Raw genomic sequence first — 17,037 nt, 5'->3', positions numbered from 1 at the left:
CTTCCCCTCCTCTTTCTCTGCCTGCCTGCCTACTTGTGATCTCTGGCTGTCAAATAAATAAATAAAATCTTAAAAAAAAAAAAAAAAAAAAGATTCTCACTCCCTCTGCCTCTGCACCTTCCCCCGCCAAAAGGAAGGAAATCCTGACAGATACTATAACGCACTAGAATCATGAAGACACTATGCTAGTGAGATAAGGACAGGTCATTATACAATTGCCACTTATATGAGGTTCCCCAAGCAGTGATGTACATCCTTGCGCTGGGGCCATGCTCATCTCCATATATCATTCCAATTTCAGTCTATGTGCTGCTGAAGCGAGCACAGACGAAGTAATGGCCCATCCAGGGACTGACCCCTCAATGTGCTATTATCAGTACCTAACCAGCTGAGCTAACTGGCCAACTGTGGGTCAGAATTGTTAAATTCAGACACAGAAAGTAGAATAGTGGGCGCCCAGGGACTAGGGGAGGGAGAACAGAGAGTTGTTAAATGGGGACAGTCTCCGTTTTGCAGGAGGAAAAAAGTTCTCAGGATAGATGGTGGTAAAGAGTCACAGTAATGTGAATGTACTTACTGCTACAGAACTGTGCACTTAAAATGGTTAAAAATGGGAAACTTTTTAAAGGCGATTTTTTTTTTAAGATTTTATTCCTTTATTGGAGAAGGGGAGAGAAAGAGAGAGCAAGCAAGCGAGCAAGATAGGGGGAGGGGCAGAGAGGAGAAGAAGCAGACTCCCCACTGAGCAGGGAACAGGATGCCGGACTTGATCCCAGGACCCTGGGTTTATGACTTGAGCTGAAGGAGGAGGCTTAACCCACTGAGCCACCCAGGTGCCCCTGAAATAGTAAATTTTATATTACATATATTTTATCATAATAAAAAAAGTTTTAAGATGTATTTATTTATTTGACATGGGGAGAAGAGCAGAGAGACTCTCAGGCAGAGGCCCCGCTGAGCATGGAGCCCACTGCAGGGCTTGATGTCAGGACCCTAAAATCACAACCTGAGCCACAACCAAAAGTTGGATGCTTAACCAACTGCTTTAGTACTGTTGAAAGTTTTTTTTTTTTTTTGAGATTTTATTTTATTTCTTTAACAGAGAGAGAGACATGGAGAGAGGGAACGCAAGAAGCAGCAGAGGCAGAGGGAGAAGCAGGCTCCCCGCTGAGCAGGGAGCCCGATGCAGGGCCCGATCCCAGGACCCTGGGATCACGACCTGAGCCGAAGGCAGATGCCCAACAACTGAGCCACCCAGGCGTCCCCGAAAGTTTTAGTTTGTTTTTTTTTTTTTAAGATTTTATTTATTTATTTGTCAGAAAGCGAGCACAAGCAGGCAGAGTGGCAGGCAGACGCAGATGGAGAAGCAGGCTCCCCGCTGGACAAGGAGCCCGATGCGGGACTGGATCCCAGGACCCTGGGATCATGACCTGAGCCGAAGGCAGCAGCTTAACTGACAGCCACAAAGGCGTCCCCTGTTGAAAGTTTTTAATAAAAAAAAGTTTTAATACTATTAAAATACACCTTCCTTTTCTTTTTCTTTCTTTTTTTTTTTTTTAAAAGATTTTATTTATTTATTTGACAGACAGAGATCACAAGCAGGCAGAGGCAGGCAGAGAGAGAGGAGGAAGCAGGATCCCTGCTGAGCAGAGAGCCCGATGCGGGGCTCGATCCCAGGACTCTGAGATCATGACCTGAGCCGAAGGCAGCGGCTCAACCCACTGAGCCACCCAGGCGCCCCACACCTTCCTTTTCAAAGAAAAAAAAAACCACCCTCTTGGATGGGAGTTATTTTCTTTCTTTTCCTTTCTTTTCTTTTCTTTTTTAAGGATGGGAGTTAAAAAACAACACAGAATTTTTTTGTCCTCCCAAGATTTTATTTATTTATTTGACAGAGAGAGACCACAAGTAGGGGAGCAGCAGCAGAAGGAGAAGCAGGATCTCTGCTGAGCAGTGAGCCCAACACGGGGCTCAATCCCAGGACCCCTGAGATCATGACCTGAGCTGAAACCAGATGCTTCACCAACTGAGCCCCCCAGGTACCCACAACATAGAATTAGATACATACAATGGTGATATCAAGTAATGAAGGAGATCAGCGGAGCTAAAGTCACCTGAAGTCTATGTGTTGTCTAGGAGGGTAAAAATATTTGTTACTCTAGACTCAGGTAAAAATAGAAAAAGACTATATAACTTTCCAACTAGAACAAGGATGTGGAATGACTTAAAAAAAAAAAAGTTGCTCAATCCAAAAGGAGAGGAGGAGAGAGAAAGGAGGGAAAAAAAACACACAAACACAGGTGGGTCGATACCAAACAAAATAAGATGGTAGATTTAATTACATTAAATACAAATTAACAAAATGCTTCAGTTAAAAGAAAAAGTATGTCCCAAATGCTAGAAACAAAGAAAGAAATTAAAAACATACACACTTTACTATATATTAGAAGAAATATAAAGTACCTATGAAACTAAGAAAACCTAAGCAAGACTATAATGGACAAAGTTATGAAATTCTATCGGCAAACATGAAGGCACCCTCAAATCAATAGGGAGGTAGACCATGTTGATGAGTCAGAAGACTCAGTGTTGTAAAGATGTCAATTTTTCCCAAGCTGATTTACAGCTATAATGATTCCCAGTCCAAAGATCAACTGAGTTATTAGTGACACTGATGAGCTGACTTTAAAAATTGTGTGAAAATAGCTTTGTGCAGCAGAGATAGTATTGTGGCGAATGAGGTTTATCCCAGGTGCAATTATTGCTAAAACTTATGTGAAAAAAAAAAAGTGGGATGGAACGCCTGGGGGGCTCAGTCCGTTAAGCGTCCAACTGTTGATTTTGGCTCACATCGTGATCTCAGGGTCATGAAATCGATCCCCGCGTCAGGCTCCACGTGCAGCATGAGGAGCCCGTTTAGATTCCCTCTCCCTCTACCCCTGTTTTCTCTCTCTAAAATATTTTTTTTTAAAGTGGGGAAAAAACTCATCTGGAAAGAGAAAGAACAAAACAGACAAGACATTCTCCAAGAAGAAAAATAAAGTAAGGTTCTATTCAGCAGGTATCAAGACATCATGGACAGAGTCCAACAGCAGACCTCCATATACATGGACATAGCACAGGTGACATTACAGATGGGGGCTGGAGAACAGATTAGAAACAAATGGTGCAGGGTGCCTGGGTGGCTCAGTGGGTTAAGCCTCTGCCTTCAGCTCAGGTCATGGTCTCAGGGTCCTGGGATCGAGCCCCGAATTGAGATCTCTGCTCAGCAGGAAGCCTGCTTCCCCCTCTCTCTTTGCCTGCCTCTCTGCCTACTTGTGATCTCTCTCTCTCTCTCTGTCAAATAAATAAATAAGATTAATTTAAGCAGAGAGCGTGACCGGGGCTGGATCCCCGGATGCTGGGATCATGACCTCAGCTGAAGGGAGCCCCTCCAGATTTGTTTCGTGAGGTCTCTTCTGGTTCTAAGCATCTCTGTTTACAATAAAAATCTCTATTAATAGAAGGTAAAGAAGCTCACTCTTTCTGATCAACTGTGAGAAGAGTAAAACCATGTTCGGTCATGGGCTTGGAGACGCTTCCCAAAGGGTCTGGGCCTTTCTCAGCCCAGGAGTGGGATCTGTCTCTGAACTCCCTACGATGCTGGACAAGGCATGAAGCCTCTCTGAGCCTCAGTTTCTCCACCTGTAAGATGAGGAAGCAGGCTAGTCCCTGGCACAGGTCCTAGGCTTCCTATAATTACCCCCAGACTCAGCCCAGAGGGCAAAGCAGACGGAGGCAGGCCAATTGTGTTCCTCCCAGGGCTGTGACCCCCTGGGGTCAGTCAGGGCACACTCAAAACTGTGTATACACTCCCCATGACTATCAGAGCCCTGAGGGGAGATGGGGAGGTAGGCAGGGGCTGGGGGCTGGGCTCAGAGCCACAAAGAACAGGTCACCTGGCAGTAAGAAGCCAGCTGGAACTTGAATGCAGGCCTCTCTGACCCTCCATTTTCTCGCCTGTGAAATAGGCACATGGCAGTTTCTTCTCCAAGCAAACTGTCTAGGACCCATGGAGCTCAGCACCTGGAGCCCAGGAAGCCCTTGGTGAGCAGTAACCAGCCTGTATGAGGACTAGAACGTTGACGGCAGGTCTCAGGAGGCCCCCGTTATGCTGGAGACCGTGCTCGGGGCCCCATCTCCTCCCCACCCCCCGCCCCGCATACACCCTTACAGCTGAGGCCCAGGGTCCTGGGTCAGTTCCCAAACAGGTGGGAGTCTGTCCTGAGCAGGCCTCAGGCCTGGGAGGAGAGGTAAAGCCAGTTCAGGCCCCAGAGTGGGCCCTGGGCAGCCACAGGCCTCATCTGTTCAAGTGACCAGAGGTCCTGTCACCTGGCTCTGCGCCCCAGAACCCCACGCACTTTCCAGCTCGGCAGTCCTCAAATACATTTTCGCCGCTGAGCTGGCCACAAGTCAGCTAGAAGTGACAGGGTACCCTGTGTCACGCAGTGTCTCACTCACAAGCAGACCCCCCTCACCCCAGGCACTGACTAGAAACCATTTCCTGGTCCCAACCTCCACTTATAACTTAAGGGGAAGAAGGGAAGCTGCAGCCACAGTAGGGAACGGCGTGCCTCCATGGGCTCCCCGCACTAGTTCAGGACAGGGAGAATGGATTGCTGGTTCCCCAAGCTAGTGTGGAATGCCTAAACCTTCCCTTGCTCCCAACTGGACAATGCCCATGCTGACCCTCCCCCGCCCCCCAGCAGGATTTAGAGGAAACATCTGCAGGACAGTGCTGGACACTTGGTTCCTGGAAGCAGATGGCTGTCATACCCCTCCAGGACCTCTTCCATCCAGTGGCCTCATCCCTCCCCCTCCCCCAGCCAGCAGCCCCACCCCCCAAACATGCCCTGGGGCAGGTGGAAGGAAGTACAAACAAAGGGCCCTCTCCAGAGGATGAATCCCTGGCTGCTGGGCACACCACTGTCCTGGGTTTGAATCTCACAGGGTGAAATTCTTGCCCAAAACGAGGTACAGAGAGAATCTGATACCCCCTGGGTCCTGGCCAGCCCTGACCCTAAGCGGAGTCTGTTTCCACACAAACACAACAGTCCAGCCTGGATGGCTGTGCCAGGGACAGTGGTTCCTGGAATTCTAAGGCAGGCAGGAAGGGGCGGTCAGGGCCGGACTTGAGCTGGGCATTGTCCAGAGGACTCGGGCATCTGGGGACCACCATCCTCACCCACACTTAGTCTGCATAGGACCTACTCTTCCCAACCCACTATAGCCATTTCTTCCTCTAAGAAGTCTTCCTGGAGCTCCCAGCCAGGCACACTCCACTAGCCTGGGGCCCGGCTGTGCCCCAGGGAACCATTTGTTAATCCAGCAAATGACCCCACCATAGATAGAGGGCCTTTCTGCTCTGCAGTCCCACTGCCTTGTACCTGACCCGTGTCACCTCAGATTATAGGCTCTGAGTCCAGACTGCACGAGTCTGGGTCTTGTTCTGTACCTAGCTATGTGCCCAGAGCAAGATCTTTACTGGCCTGCGCCCTGAAGACAAGCACTTCGTAGGTTTCCTGGAAGTTGAGCTTCGAGAGTCTCTCCTTGGATGTGGATGTGGGTACTCAGTAAGGCTGGTCCTCCCCTCCTTCCCAGTGAAACCCTGGCCACTGTGGGAAAGATCATCTGTGCTTTATTGTACATCAACGGCCCCTCCAAGAGCCTGCATCTTTGCCACCTGGGGGTGGCAGTCCTGGGACCAGCCCCTGCCCCTGCCCCAAATGCCCAGTCCTGCCCAGCTCCCGGCACAGTGCCGGGTTATTGTGCTGGGGGAGCTGGGGAGTGGGGGGGAAGACCACAATTCTTGTCCACAAAGCCCAGGCAGGGCTTGGTCCTGGAACCCCAGGCTCTGGGGAGCTGGGGAAGGGTGGGGTACGTGTCACAGGAGAGCACCCCCGGCCCCCCCATCCTCTGGAGAGCAGAGCCTGGCCCAGCCCCAAGGACCCAGCCTGCTGAGAGGAGCCTGGCCTGTGAGATTCTAGAAGGTATCTGTTGGGGAGGCCCTGGGAAGGATCATGGTGCTACATCTGGCTCATCACCCCAGTGGGCCTGTCTCATCTGCGTGGCCTGGGGTCACGGCCCCCGTGTCTGGTCTCTGCACAGCAGCAGGGGTCGCCGGCATCACCTGGGTCTCGTGTAGCCATAAGGACGTTGCAGCAGCAGGCTCTGGTGGCCGGGCAGCACGTGTGTGTGGTAGTGCTCCACGAGGCCGCCCACGCTCACGAACAGCACCTCGCTCTCCAGGTAGAACTTCGAGTCCTGGGCGGGGGAAAGAGAAGCAGAGTCTGGGGGGCTTTCCCGTGACAGGGGGTGGTCAGCAGTGAGGACGATAGCCAGGCCAGTTCCCAGCCACCTTGTGTCAGCTCTGTGTCTGCCACCCCCCCACCACCCTGTCCCACTCAAGTCCCAGGGAGGGGTGCCCTTCCAGCCAGGGCCCTGGGGCAGGGCCAGCCTGCCCACCTTCTCGAAGATGCGGTAGTTCCTCACTTTGTTGGAGCTCTCATCCCACACGACCAGAACCTGCAGGGAGAGGAGCAGCAGATAGGTCAGTGGAGAGCAGCCCCAGCCTTGGGGGATGGGCCACAGGGACCAAAGGGCAGGCAGAAGCACACGGCTGGGTCCCGGGGCCTTTCCGGTGACCTAGGGAGGGACATGGCCAGCAGGGTCCAAACGGGCAGACCTCAGCCTCAGGGCTCCTGCCCTGACAGCCTCTGGGGAGACTCGAGAAGCAGTACCAGGTGCGTGGCTCACCCTAGGACCATTTCTGACACACACAGAACAGAGAGAGGCTAGCGCCATCCGTAGACCGTGCAACTTGTGATCTTGGATCTTGGAGTCATGTGCACAAGCCCCGCTGTTGAGCATGGAGCTCACTTAAATAAATAAGTAAATAAATAACAAAGGAAAAGAAGCAGAAAAGTGAGGCTCACTACAAGCCACCCTTGTAGAGGCAGAGGTACTGGCAGCCGACTTCTATTCCCTCGGCCCCAGGCAGCCTCCCCTGCAAGGTGCCTGAAAACCCCCAGCCCACCTGAGTCTGGGACACCCAGGGCTTCCTGCCAAGCTCCTACCTATGCTGGGGGACTGGCCAGCATCTCCCCCAGTTTGAAAACGGTGTTTAGTTCTTGACAACAGATGGGGCAGTGGCTGCCAGGCAGAGACCCCCAGAACAGAGCTGGCTGAGATGCCCGATCAGTGCCGCCCAGGGAAGGGGCGTGTGCACTAAAAAGCGCCGCACTGGCCGTCCGTCTGGGTGTGAGCAGAGAGGAGCAGTCACGTAGCTCTGTCCCCAGGGGCCTCAGCCCAGCAGGGTGACGCTTGGGGCACCTACCTTCCCCGACTTGGTGGAGGAGTTCCGGATGCAGTAGAGTCCATCCTGGGGCTCTCCCTGGGGGCTTGTGGTTTTGAACAGCCTAAAATACAACAGCTGTGTCAGCAGGCAAACCGTCCTCAGACCTCACTCACAGGGACCCTCCAGCCCTGGTCCTCAGTGTGGCTTTCTGTCTTCTTGCTCTTCGGCAGCACAGGTCCCAAGAGCAACAGGCTGTGTGAGGGCCATGCCCAGGGTGACCACCAGCGCCGGGACTGAGTCCATGGCCTCTGTTGCCCTCGGAGACATGTCCGGGTGCTAGCAACTGCCCAGCACTAAGGCAAGTGAGGGGGACAGAAAAGCGGGGGACCACATGTCTGCGAAAAACAAGGATTTGGAGAAAGAAGGGCTGGGTGCTAACCTTTCTACTTCGCAGGATTCCGTGGTGTTGATAAACACAGAGCTGGGCAGCGGCACCTGGAGACACCAGTGGTGGTCAGGGTCAGGGTCCAAGTGGTGCCTGTAGCCAGTGCCCCTCCCCCACCACGGGCTGCCAGCCTGTGCCCAGATCTGGGGCTTTGCTCGGTGCTCTGGCACCCCCCACCCCCACCGACAACTCCAGCATCCTGGGCGGCTCCTCCCTCAAGATGCTCAGTGAGGAGACCCCCTGGCCAGCAGCTCTTCCCCGGCCTCCCACCCACTGCAAGCTGGGCTCTCCCCCCGCCCCCGCCCCGGCCCCACCTTCTCATAGTCCTCGTCAGAGTCCTCCCCACCAGTGCTGTCAGCCTTTGAGGGCCGTCGGGGTTTTTCAAAGGAGAAGTTCCTGAAACTCTGCCCATCAGGGGGTGACCTCCTGGGAGGGGAGCAAGGAGAGGAGGGCACATCACTGTCACAGCCCTCCACCCTCCACCCACCACCCCTGTTCACCCCAATGGTTGTCAGAGGCCCAGACCAGAGAGCTCTGAGATAGGCCAGTGCCGACCGCCCTGGGACGATAGGAATTGCCTGCTCCGGGCTCACAACTGCCAATGCCTCTGGCAAGAGGGGTGCTGGGGCCTGAACTCCTCTGTGTCATAGCACAGGCAAGTGCCCTGGACACTGCAGAAGGCCCCAGGCTGGGGGGCTGGGCCCTAGCTCTGCAGCTAACCAGCTCTGTGACCTGGGCCTAGTTATACCCCTCCCCAAGCCACAAAGAACAGGTGATACAAATGGACAGAGCCCACACTGGGCTATGGCCAGGGCTGGGCCATAGCTCATGGCAAACCGACCCAGTCTGTACCCCTGTGGCCCCTTGTGAAACAGGAACCATCATGGGGCACCCTCCCTCGGGCAGCAGAGCTGAGAGTCCTAGGGAGAAGGATGCCAGAGTCATAGGCCTTCAGGGAGTACTGGGCTAGCGTGCCCACTCAGGACTCCCCCGTCGCTTCCAGAACCTTCGTGGTTTGGGGCCCCAGACATCGCTAACCACAGGTTGTTGGTATGAGTGACACTGTGCCAACAGGGGACACATCAGTGCCCGGCAATAAAGAACAAAGTGTTTTGAGCAGACCTCAAGGATAAGTCACCAACATACTCTGCATTCTGGCGAGTTCCCAGTCAGGAAGGGCACAGAGGCAGCCCTGGTGGCTCCAGAGCCCCAGGCAGGGAAGGACAGTGCCGGCTCAGGAGGGCCTGCAGAGGCCCACCAGGTCCTAGCAGCTCCCAGCCCAAGCCCCTCCACCCCCCACCGTCTATCCCAGAGCAGGTGCTCAGCCCTGAAGCCCCCTCCCCTGACACTGCACGGGCCCTGGGAGGCCTGTTTCCCCAAAGATCCCCTTGCCCACTGCTCCCCAGACAGCAATGGACCCCAGGCCTACCACCCATGAGGCTGGACCTTCCTCTGGGGTGGGGGTGGGTCAGTTGCAGGGGAGGCTGCAGGGCCACAGCAGGCCGGGGCCATCAGGCAGCCATCTTGCTCTCACACAACGGCTGCCTGGCACCCATTGTGGGCACTGTGCCAAAGCTGAGGAGGCCAGGGCACCCACACAAGAACCCAGCCATTGGGGAGGGGGTCCCAGGGGCACCGGCACCAAGTCTACTCACTGCAGGTGGGGGAGGGGTGGCTTCTCCGTCCTCGGCAGGACCACTGGCCTGGCTGTGGCCTCAGGCGTGGACAGCTTCAGTGCGGGGGGCCTGGGGGCCACAGGGGGCACAAAGAGTCTGGGCCTGGCTGCCTCCCCCACGGGGGCCTCTTCCACCATCTTTAAGAACTTGGGCTTGTTGGCCGGCACAGGTGGAGGCTCAGGCGTGGGTGGCCCCCGGGGAGACAGATGGAAGGACTTGAGTTTGTCACAGTTCCTGGAGGAGGCAGCGGCCATGCCGGCAGAGCTGCAGGCAGAGCCAGGCCCGTGGCTGGGGACCCGGGGCTCTGGGCTGGGGCTGGCACTCTCACGGAAGCAAGGGGGTTTCCAGAGGCTAGGCATGGTTGGCGGGGGGCCAAGCGGGGGGTCACTCATCCTCCGTGGGGTCAGGGACCCCCTAGGGCCAGGCTCAGGCCGCCTCAGGCCCAGTGGGTCCCTCTTGGAGTCCTCGGGAGCTGGGCTGGCGTCAGGGAGGCCACGTTTAGGGGGTGGGGGTGGCAGCAGGGGGCTCAGGCCCTTGGAGGCAAAGGAGTGAGCACGGGGCATGTCGGAGAAGGCTGGCTTCCTGGGTGTGGGCACAGGAGGCGGCGGGTAGGCCGGTGGGTGGGTCAGGGTGTCTGCAGAGCAAAGGGACCCAGTCAGTGAGCATGTGCTACCTGCTGGAGGCTGGGCCAACACCACCAACCTCATGCCCCGGCCTTCCTCATTCTTCCTCCATGTGGGGTCCCCACAAGCTTCTGGAGCCATCAGCTTCCCAGAAGTGGAGGTGAGAGAGAAGACGCAAGGGGGACTCTGAGGACTTCGCCTCAGTGAGGGGAAGCTATTCCCACTAAGATAGGTGAGCAGGATGGACAGGAGCAGCTTGGGAGGAAGATGAGGGCTGTACTTGCTTGGCTGTAAGAACACAGAGAATGCGGGGCAGGCCGTCGGGGCACAGGTCTGGGGTTTGAGCAGAGGTGAGGGTGTGGGGTGGGCTGTCAGGGCACAGGTCTGGGGTTCAAGAGAGGCAAGAGTGGGGGGCGGGCCGTCGGGGCACAGGTCTGGGATTCGAAGAGAGGTGATGGTGTAGGGTGGGCTGTCGGGGCACAGGTCTGGGGTTTGAGGAGAGGCGAGGGTATGGGGGGCCGTGGGGGTGCGGGTCTGGGGTTCGAGGAGAGGCGAGGGTATGGGAGGCCATTGGGGCACAAGTCTGGGGTTTGAGGAGAGGCGAGGATGGGGGGGCTGTTGGGGCACAGGTCTGGGGTTTGAGGCAAGGGTATGGGTCGGGCTGTCAGGCCACAAGTCTGTGGTTCGAGGAGAAGCAAGGGTGTGGTGCAGGCCATCGGGGTGCAGGTCTGGGGTTCAAGAGAGAGGTGAAGGTATGGGTTGGGCCGTCGGGCCGCAGGTCTGTGGTTCAAGGAGAAGCAAGGGTGTGGGGTGGGCTGTCAGGCCTGGGTCTGGAGTTCCAGGAGAGGCGAGGGTGTGGGGCAGGCTGTCGGGGTGCAGGTCTGGGGTTCAAGGAGAAGCGAGGGTGTGGGGGGCCGTGGGGACACAGGTCTGGGGTTTGAGGAGAAGCGAGGGTGTGTGGGGGGCCATCGGGGCACAGGTCTGGAGTTCAAGGAGGGGCACTGGCTGGAAAGGCCAGTGGACAGGTTCTCCATGACCCTGGCTATCCCAGAGGTGTGGGCTAGGCCTGAGTCCTGGATGGCCCATCTCCTGTGGATGGCATTAAGGGGCTGGTGTAGGGCTGAGTGAGGTGGGAGAGGACCTGGAGCACAAGGCACCCAGTGCTGAGCGAGGCAGCTGAGGGACAAGGAATACAGCCCCGGGTCACGTACAACTAGATTCATAGGTACTAAGTGCTGCATCTGAGAATGGGGAGGTCACCAGAGTGAGAGATGTTTGGGAGAGAGAGGGGAAAGCCTGCTTGGAGTGGGGACTCAGAAGGGTTCAGAGCAAGTGTGTGGGCAGGTCTGTGGGCATGCAGCGGGGAACAAACTGAGGCCCCTACGTGCTCATCTCTAGCCACGCATGGCTGCAGTTCAGGGGCAGGGCAGATGGACATGGGCTGGAGCCATAGGCTCTGTGCCAGGAGGGAGGTCGAGGCTCATGGCCCACAGCTCCTGGTTGTTGCCTCAGAGGGAGGGGACAAGGAGCAGGAAAGGGAGCTGGACCTGCCCCTGCTGCACTTGAATGACAGGGGCTGAGGAGGGCAGAGAACAAGGTCACTGAAGAAGAGCAGGCAGAGGAACAGGGAGGCCAGGTTTAGAGGGATTATCCCAAGTTCCCAGGACAGTGGAAGGGAGAGTGGGAAGGGACAGATGGCAGGACAGAGGCACAGTCCTCCCGTCGGGCCCTATGCTTTGCTGTGACACAGGTATGTGACACACATATGTGACGCGTGGTACTTGCCACTCTCCCATGCCAGGCCACATGTTTCAGGAGGTCAGGGCGGGGGGAGCAGGTGGGTAAGTGACAGGCTAGCCCAGAGGTGCTCCAGGGAGCTGAGACACCCACTCTTCAATGTTCCTCCTTCCCCACTCTCCACCCCAGAGCCACCCTGGGCTCAGCATCACATGTGTGGGCCCCTCCACCTCACTTATTTGCAAATCAGCTGTCCGCTCCACCCCAGGCTACCTGGACGTGGGAGGAGCGGGTGAGCAGAGCCAACCAGATCAGTCCTCCTGATACCTGGGCCACAACAGGGAAACTGAGGCCCCGCGGAGCAGGACTCAGGCCAGTACTCCCAGTCTGGGAGGGGCTCTGCTCCGGGTTCCAGCCCCAGGAGCCTCCCAGGCTCAGAGGTTGCCCACCTACCCTCAGGCTCCATGGGCTCGGGGGAGTCAGGCTCCATGTACGAGTCATCTTCATCCTCATGCTCGTAATCTGTAAGGCACATAGAGCGTCAGACACAGGGTGGCCCAGGCCCAGCTGCACCCAAGGGCCCTCAGGACACTGGGAGCCGAGGGTCAGGGAGGCCCCAGCCGGGGCATGAACCCCAGACCTGGGCTGCATGGGGAAGACAGCCAACCACGCCTCCCATGGCGGGGGTAGCCAGGTGTGGAGGGGGTGGGACAGGTGTGCAGAGACAGGCCTCACCTTCGTTGTCTGTGGGGTACGGGGATAAGCTAATGTCCACAGGCCGCTCGACTGCACCATAGAAGCTATCTGTGTCCGAGCTGGAGTCACTGAGGTGGGGGGCAGGGATGGGGCACAGTGAGCACCGGGCAGGGGATCTCCCTTGCATTCACACATATGGACGTACACACATGCCCTCGGACATGTGACTAATGCACAGACACACACACAGCCGTGGACATACACACAGACACCACACACAGACACGTGGACACATACAGAGCTAGACCCACAGATAAACACAAGGAAAAAACATAGTCGGAGAAGCTCCTCACAGGTGAGAAACACAGACCCAGGAACCAGAGACTGTGGTGCCCCCCTCACTCTCCTGCCTGACCACACAGGGCCAGGCCTCAGGGCTAGCCCCACGTCCCCTCTGCCCTGTAGAGACTCCCAGTGGGTGCGCACGCGCGCATACACATACATGCACACACACGGGCACAAACGCATACACACGCACATGCACACACACGGACACATGGCCTGGGCCAAGCCCCCAGAGGTGGGAGGCAGGCACACATGCCAAGCCCCAACCCCCCTCCCCTGCCCAGGCCCACCTGGTGTCCAGGGGCAACTCCTTCTTCTCGTGAAAATGGCCAATCTCCTTGCGCAGCAAAGCCATCCAGCTCTGTGGGGCAGTGGGGGTGTGGTGGGTGCGTGTAGACCATGGGTGCATGTGGCCCGGGGCAGGGCTCCACCCACCCCCTCCCTAGGCTGGCCTGCATGACGGTCAGCGAGACGACCTCCGTGGCCTTCTGGGGGCTCTGGCCCCGCTGTAGCCCATTCAGAGCTCTTTCCGAGATGCCTCCTGAGCATGGGGTGCTGGTACCAGGCCACGGGCTTGAGGAGGGGCAACGCATCCCCACCACATCCCCTCAGTGCCTAGACGGTGGCCCCATCAGCCCCCCGACCCCACAGATAGGCTCACCTTGCGCTCGTCCTCAGAGGAGGCCGAGAAGAACCAGGTGCGGTGCTTCTTGCTGATGTGGACAATCTTGAAGGGGAAGACGTTGTTGGACGTTGTCTCTTCAGCTGCCCGCATCACCCTGAGGGCACAGGGCCAGCGGTCACCCCCTGGTCGGCCTGATGGACCTGGCACCCCTCACCCATCATGCCCTCAAGGACGCAGCTGTGTCTGGACAGCCCATCTTGTGGATCCTCCAGGTCAAAGTTCTAAAATCTTCAGGCAGAGGGAAGTGCATAGGCGAGGACCGGGCCCCAAGCGGACAGGGCTCTGGGGTCTGGGAGCTTGTCCTGGAAGCAGCAGCCCACATGGCTGCAGAACGAGGACACATAGCCTTCGCCACCCACCAATGTCCCTCTACTTGGAGGCTACCTGCCTGCCCTGGCTGGCCTGCCTATTGGGGGCCCAAGCATGTCAGCCCCTGCCCCCACTCCTGATGTCCCCGCAGGGGTAACCTGGAGAACACAGGGGGGACGTGACTTACTGTGGCCACTCCCCCCACCAGGATATATCAAGATCACAAAGTCTACCATGGGGGAGCCCCACCGGGCTAGTCATCTGGGGCAGGTATGCCCCTCCACCAGGCTGAGGGCAAGGGCAACAGGGGGGGACCCCAGAGCTCTGAGCCATGGATGCCCACTGGCAGCCACAAGCTCTAGGCTCGTCCTCTCCTTACTGGTGCCCCAGCTGGCCTGGAGGTCTGGCATGGGGCTGGACGCCTGGGCAAGTCCTCCCCACTGAGCCTGTGGCCACAACCTTGAGTCACTCTGTCCTGCGACTGACATGGGACCTTTAGGTGCTCAGAGACAGGAGGGGCTGGGCCCTCCTAGGGAGCTGGGAGACACCGACCTCGTGTCCCAGGGAGCTGGGCCCATGCTGTGACATTAAGACCTAGAGCCCAGGAGTCACACTTCACCCGTTCTGCAGGCCCCTGATGCTGTGGGGTGGGCCCAAGTGGGGCTAATAAGGTCTTCCTTGCCAACATTCCCCATCCTATCTAGAAGGCTCTGGCCCAGCACCCACCTGCCCATTCGCATAGAGGCACTTGTGGGATGGACCCAGCCCCTGGGCCGTTCACATAAAGCAAGGAGCTGGGTCTAGCCTGGGAGGCCCCGAAACCAGAGAGGCCTGAGGCAGGACTCAGGGTGAAGTACGTTCCTGGCACCTTGGAAGGAGGCTAGGGTAGGAGAAGCGCTGGGTGAGCAGGGAAGGGGAGTGGAAGCCAAATGGGGACCCAGGAGCCTCTGCTGAGAAGAGCATAGGAAGCCCCCGGGCCTGGCCCCAGGTCCTCTGCGAAGGCCCCAAGAGGCTGAGACCAAGTGGGAGAGGCTGGACAGGATCCAAAGGGTGGGATGGGAGCCATCTCAAGACAGCCTGGACCCTCCATAGGGGTGGGCAGGACGGAGGGACAGGCCTGGCCAGGGCACTGTGGGCATGGCAGGCAGCAGGCACTTACCGGGAACTTACGGGGCACTTACCGGTTGTAGCCGCTCAGAGAGAAGGCGCCCTGCGGGGAGGCAGACGTGCTGCTCTTGAAGTAGTAGATGCAACGCTTGTGAATGATGACAAAGCGCAGCGGCCCTGAGGGTGGCAGGGCGAGGGCAGAGGTGAGCCTTGGGGGGCTGCTGAGCAGATCCCACAGGGCAGCTATCCCAGAGGCCCTGGGTGGCTCAGGGCAGTCCTCCTGCCTTGGAACCCCACTAAAGGGAAGGGGAGGGAGCTGAGCTAGCCTGCTGCCTCCTTGCAGGGAGCCCACTGTGAGGCCCAGTGTAAGCAAACCACAGGCAGGATGACAGGCCCCAGAGCACCACCCTCCAAGGCAGGCCTGGCCACACCAATGGCAGGGGGAGACCCTGACCACCTAGGCTGGCCCACCGAAGCACAAAGCTAGGGCCAGAAGTCATAGCATGGGGAGCTCATGCATGGTCAGAGTGACAAGCAAAGCCCTGATGCTCTTCGACCTTCAATGTCTTGACAACTAGGCATCTCCCAGATCTGGGGGCCCCCACTCTCTGCCAACCCGCTGTCCTAGGGACCAGAGACTTGGCCTCATGCAGCTGGACCAAGTCACCAACCAACTCACTGAACACCCATGGGATGGTACAAGGCCACATTGTACCACACCTGGTGTACCACACCAGGCCACCGAAGGCCCCCAGCCCCTGGTGCAGATGAAGCACCGTGTGCCAAATGCCCATCCTATCTCCATTTTGCAGTAGCACCCCAAGTCATCCCACAGTCCTGGGGAACGAGGAGGCTGACTCAGGTCCCCCAGGGGGTACTGGCCACGATGGAGGGGAGGAAAACAATGGAGGGCCTACCATGTCTGGGCAGAGGCTCAGAGACAGGTTGCTTGCCCACAGAGGTCCAACAGGGCAGTGGGGCCACAGGGCTGAGGCTCAGGCCCATTCCCATACCGTCCCATCATGCTCCCTGCCACCCAGAGGACTCACATTTGAGCAACTGCAGCTGGGTCCCACCCTTCTTGTGCAGGTAGCCGGCCTTAGCCACGCCCCCAGGCATGGTTAGCAAGTTCTGGGCACCAATGGCCTTCATGGGGACGGGCCAATGCATCTCTTCAGCCGCCATGAAGCTGCAAAAAAAGGAGAAGAAAACATGTCTCAGCCAGGACTGGGGGACATTAGATGGCTTGGCTGGGGGATACACCACCAAGATCCTGGAGACAGCCTAAAGGGTCGAGGCAGCAAGGGGTAGGGAACCAGCTTCCAGGTGGGACCCCAGGGAAAGAAAGGGCCACCTGGTCCACTTGGTCAGCACCTGGTCTATCTGGCCACACACCTGAGCCCCAGAGACACTGAGAACGGGGTGTGTTCCTTCACTATCATTGGTTCACTCAGCACACACCTGCCGAACTAACAGCCCCACAGGGAGGCTAGGGGATAGCAGTGAATAAATTCAAGAAACCACTGGCCTAGGGCACCTGGGTGGCTCAGTGGGTTAAGCCACTGCCTTCAGCTCAGGTCATGATCTTAGGGTCCTGGGATCAAGCCCTGTGTCGGGCTCTCCGCTCCTCATTGGGCTCTCCGCTCCTCTCCGCTCCTCGTCAGGCTCTCCGCTCGGCAGGGAGCCTGCTTCCCCCCTCTCTGCCTGCCTCTCTGCCTACTTGTGATCTCTTTCTCTCTGTAAAATAAATAAGTAAATAAATAAATTTAAAAAAAAAAAAAAAAACCAAGGGGCGCCTGGGTGGCTCAGTGGGTTAAGCCGCTGCCTTCGGCTCAGGTCATGATCTCAGGGTCCTGGGATCGAGCCCCGCATCGGGCTCTCTGCTCAGCAGGGAGCCTGCTTCCTCCTCTCTCTCTGCCTGCCTCTCTGCCTGCTTGTGCTCTCTCTCTCTGTCAAATAAATAAATAAAAAATCTTTAAAAAAAAAAAAAAAAAAACCATTGGCCCAGGTAAGTCAGGCCTAATGCCATAACCACCCCAAGTCTGTGTGCCAGGTCAGCCTACGATGGAGCCTGCCAG

General features: G+C 57.2%; 1 protein-coding gene and 1 non-coding gene across 5 annotated transcripts in view; both read right to left on the bottom strand.

Moving 5' to 3' along the window:
* Positions 1 to 220: 220 nt before the first annotated feature.
* On the bottom strand, positions 221 to 325 carry LOC125094598 (U6 spliceosomal RNA). Its single transcript, XR_007125607.1, has one exon. It is a non-coding gene; the product is annotated as a U6 spliceosomal RNA (small nuclear RNA).
* A 5,335-nt stretch (positions 326 to 5,660) lies between these two features.
* The window catches only part of SH3BP2 (SH3 domain binding protein 2), a 35,900-nt gene continuing 24,523 nt past the window's right edge, over positions 5,661 to 17,037 (bottom strand). For all 4 annotated transcript variants that reach the window (XM_047718673.1, XM_047718674.1, XM_047718672.1 and 1 more), the window contains 12 exons: positions 16,009 to 16,148; positions 15,034 to 15,136; positions 13,520 to 13,637; positions 13,149 to 13,219; positions 12,553 to 12,641; positions 12,271 to 12,339; positions 9,437 to 10,091; positions 8,096 to 8,207; positions 7,776 to 7,831; positions 7,376 to 7,457; positions 6,505 to 6,564; positions 5,661 to 6,303 (listed from right to left, as the gene is read on the bottom strand). In XM_047718673.1, coding sequence (XP_047574629.1) covers positions 6,166 to 6,303; positions 6,505 to 6,564; positions 7,376 to 7,457; positions 7,776 to 7,831; positions 8,096 to 8,207; positions 9,437 to 10,091; positions 12,271 to 12,339; positions 12,553 to 12,641; positions 13,149 to 13,219; positions 13,520 to 13,637; positions 15,034 to 15,136; positions 16,009 to 16,144 — 1,689 coding nt within the window. In that variant the 5' untranslated portion in view covers positions 16,145 to 16,148 and the 3' untranslated portion in view covers positions 5,661 to 6,165. The remainder of the gene's footprint in view (positions 6,304 to 6,504; positions 6,565 to 7,375; positions 7,458 to 7,775; positions 7,832 to 8,095; positions 8,208 to 9,436; positions 10,092 to 12,270; positions 12,340 to 12,552; positions 12,642 to 13,148; positions 13,220 to 13,519; positions 13,638 to 15,033; positions 15,137 to 16,008; positions 16,149 to 17,037) is intronic.

This window comes from Lutra lutra, chromosome 2, assembly GCF_902655055.1.
Source record: "Lutra lutra chromosome 2, mLutLut1.2, whole genome shotgun sequence".
NCBI classification, from domain to species: Eukaryota; Metazoa; Chordata; class Mammalia; order Carnivora; family Mustelidae; genus Lutra; species Lutra lutra.
This window is presented reverse-complemented; position numbering and strand designations above follow the sequence as displayed.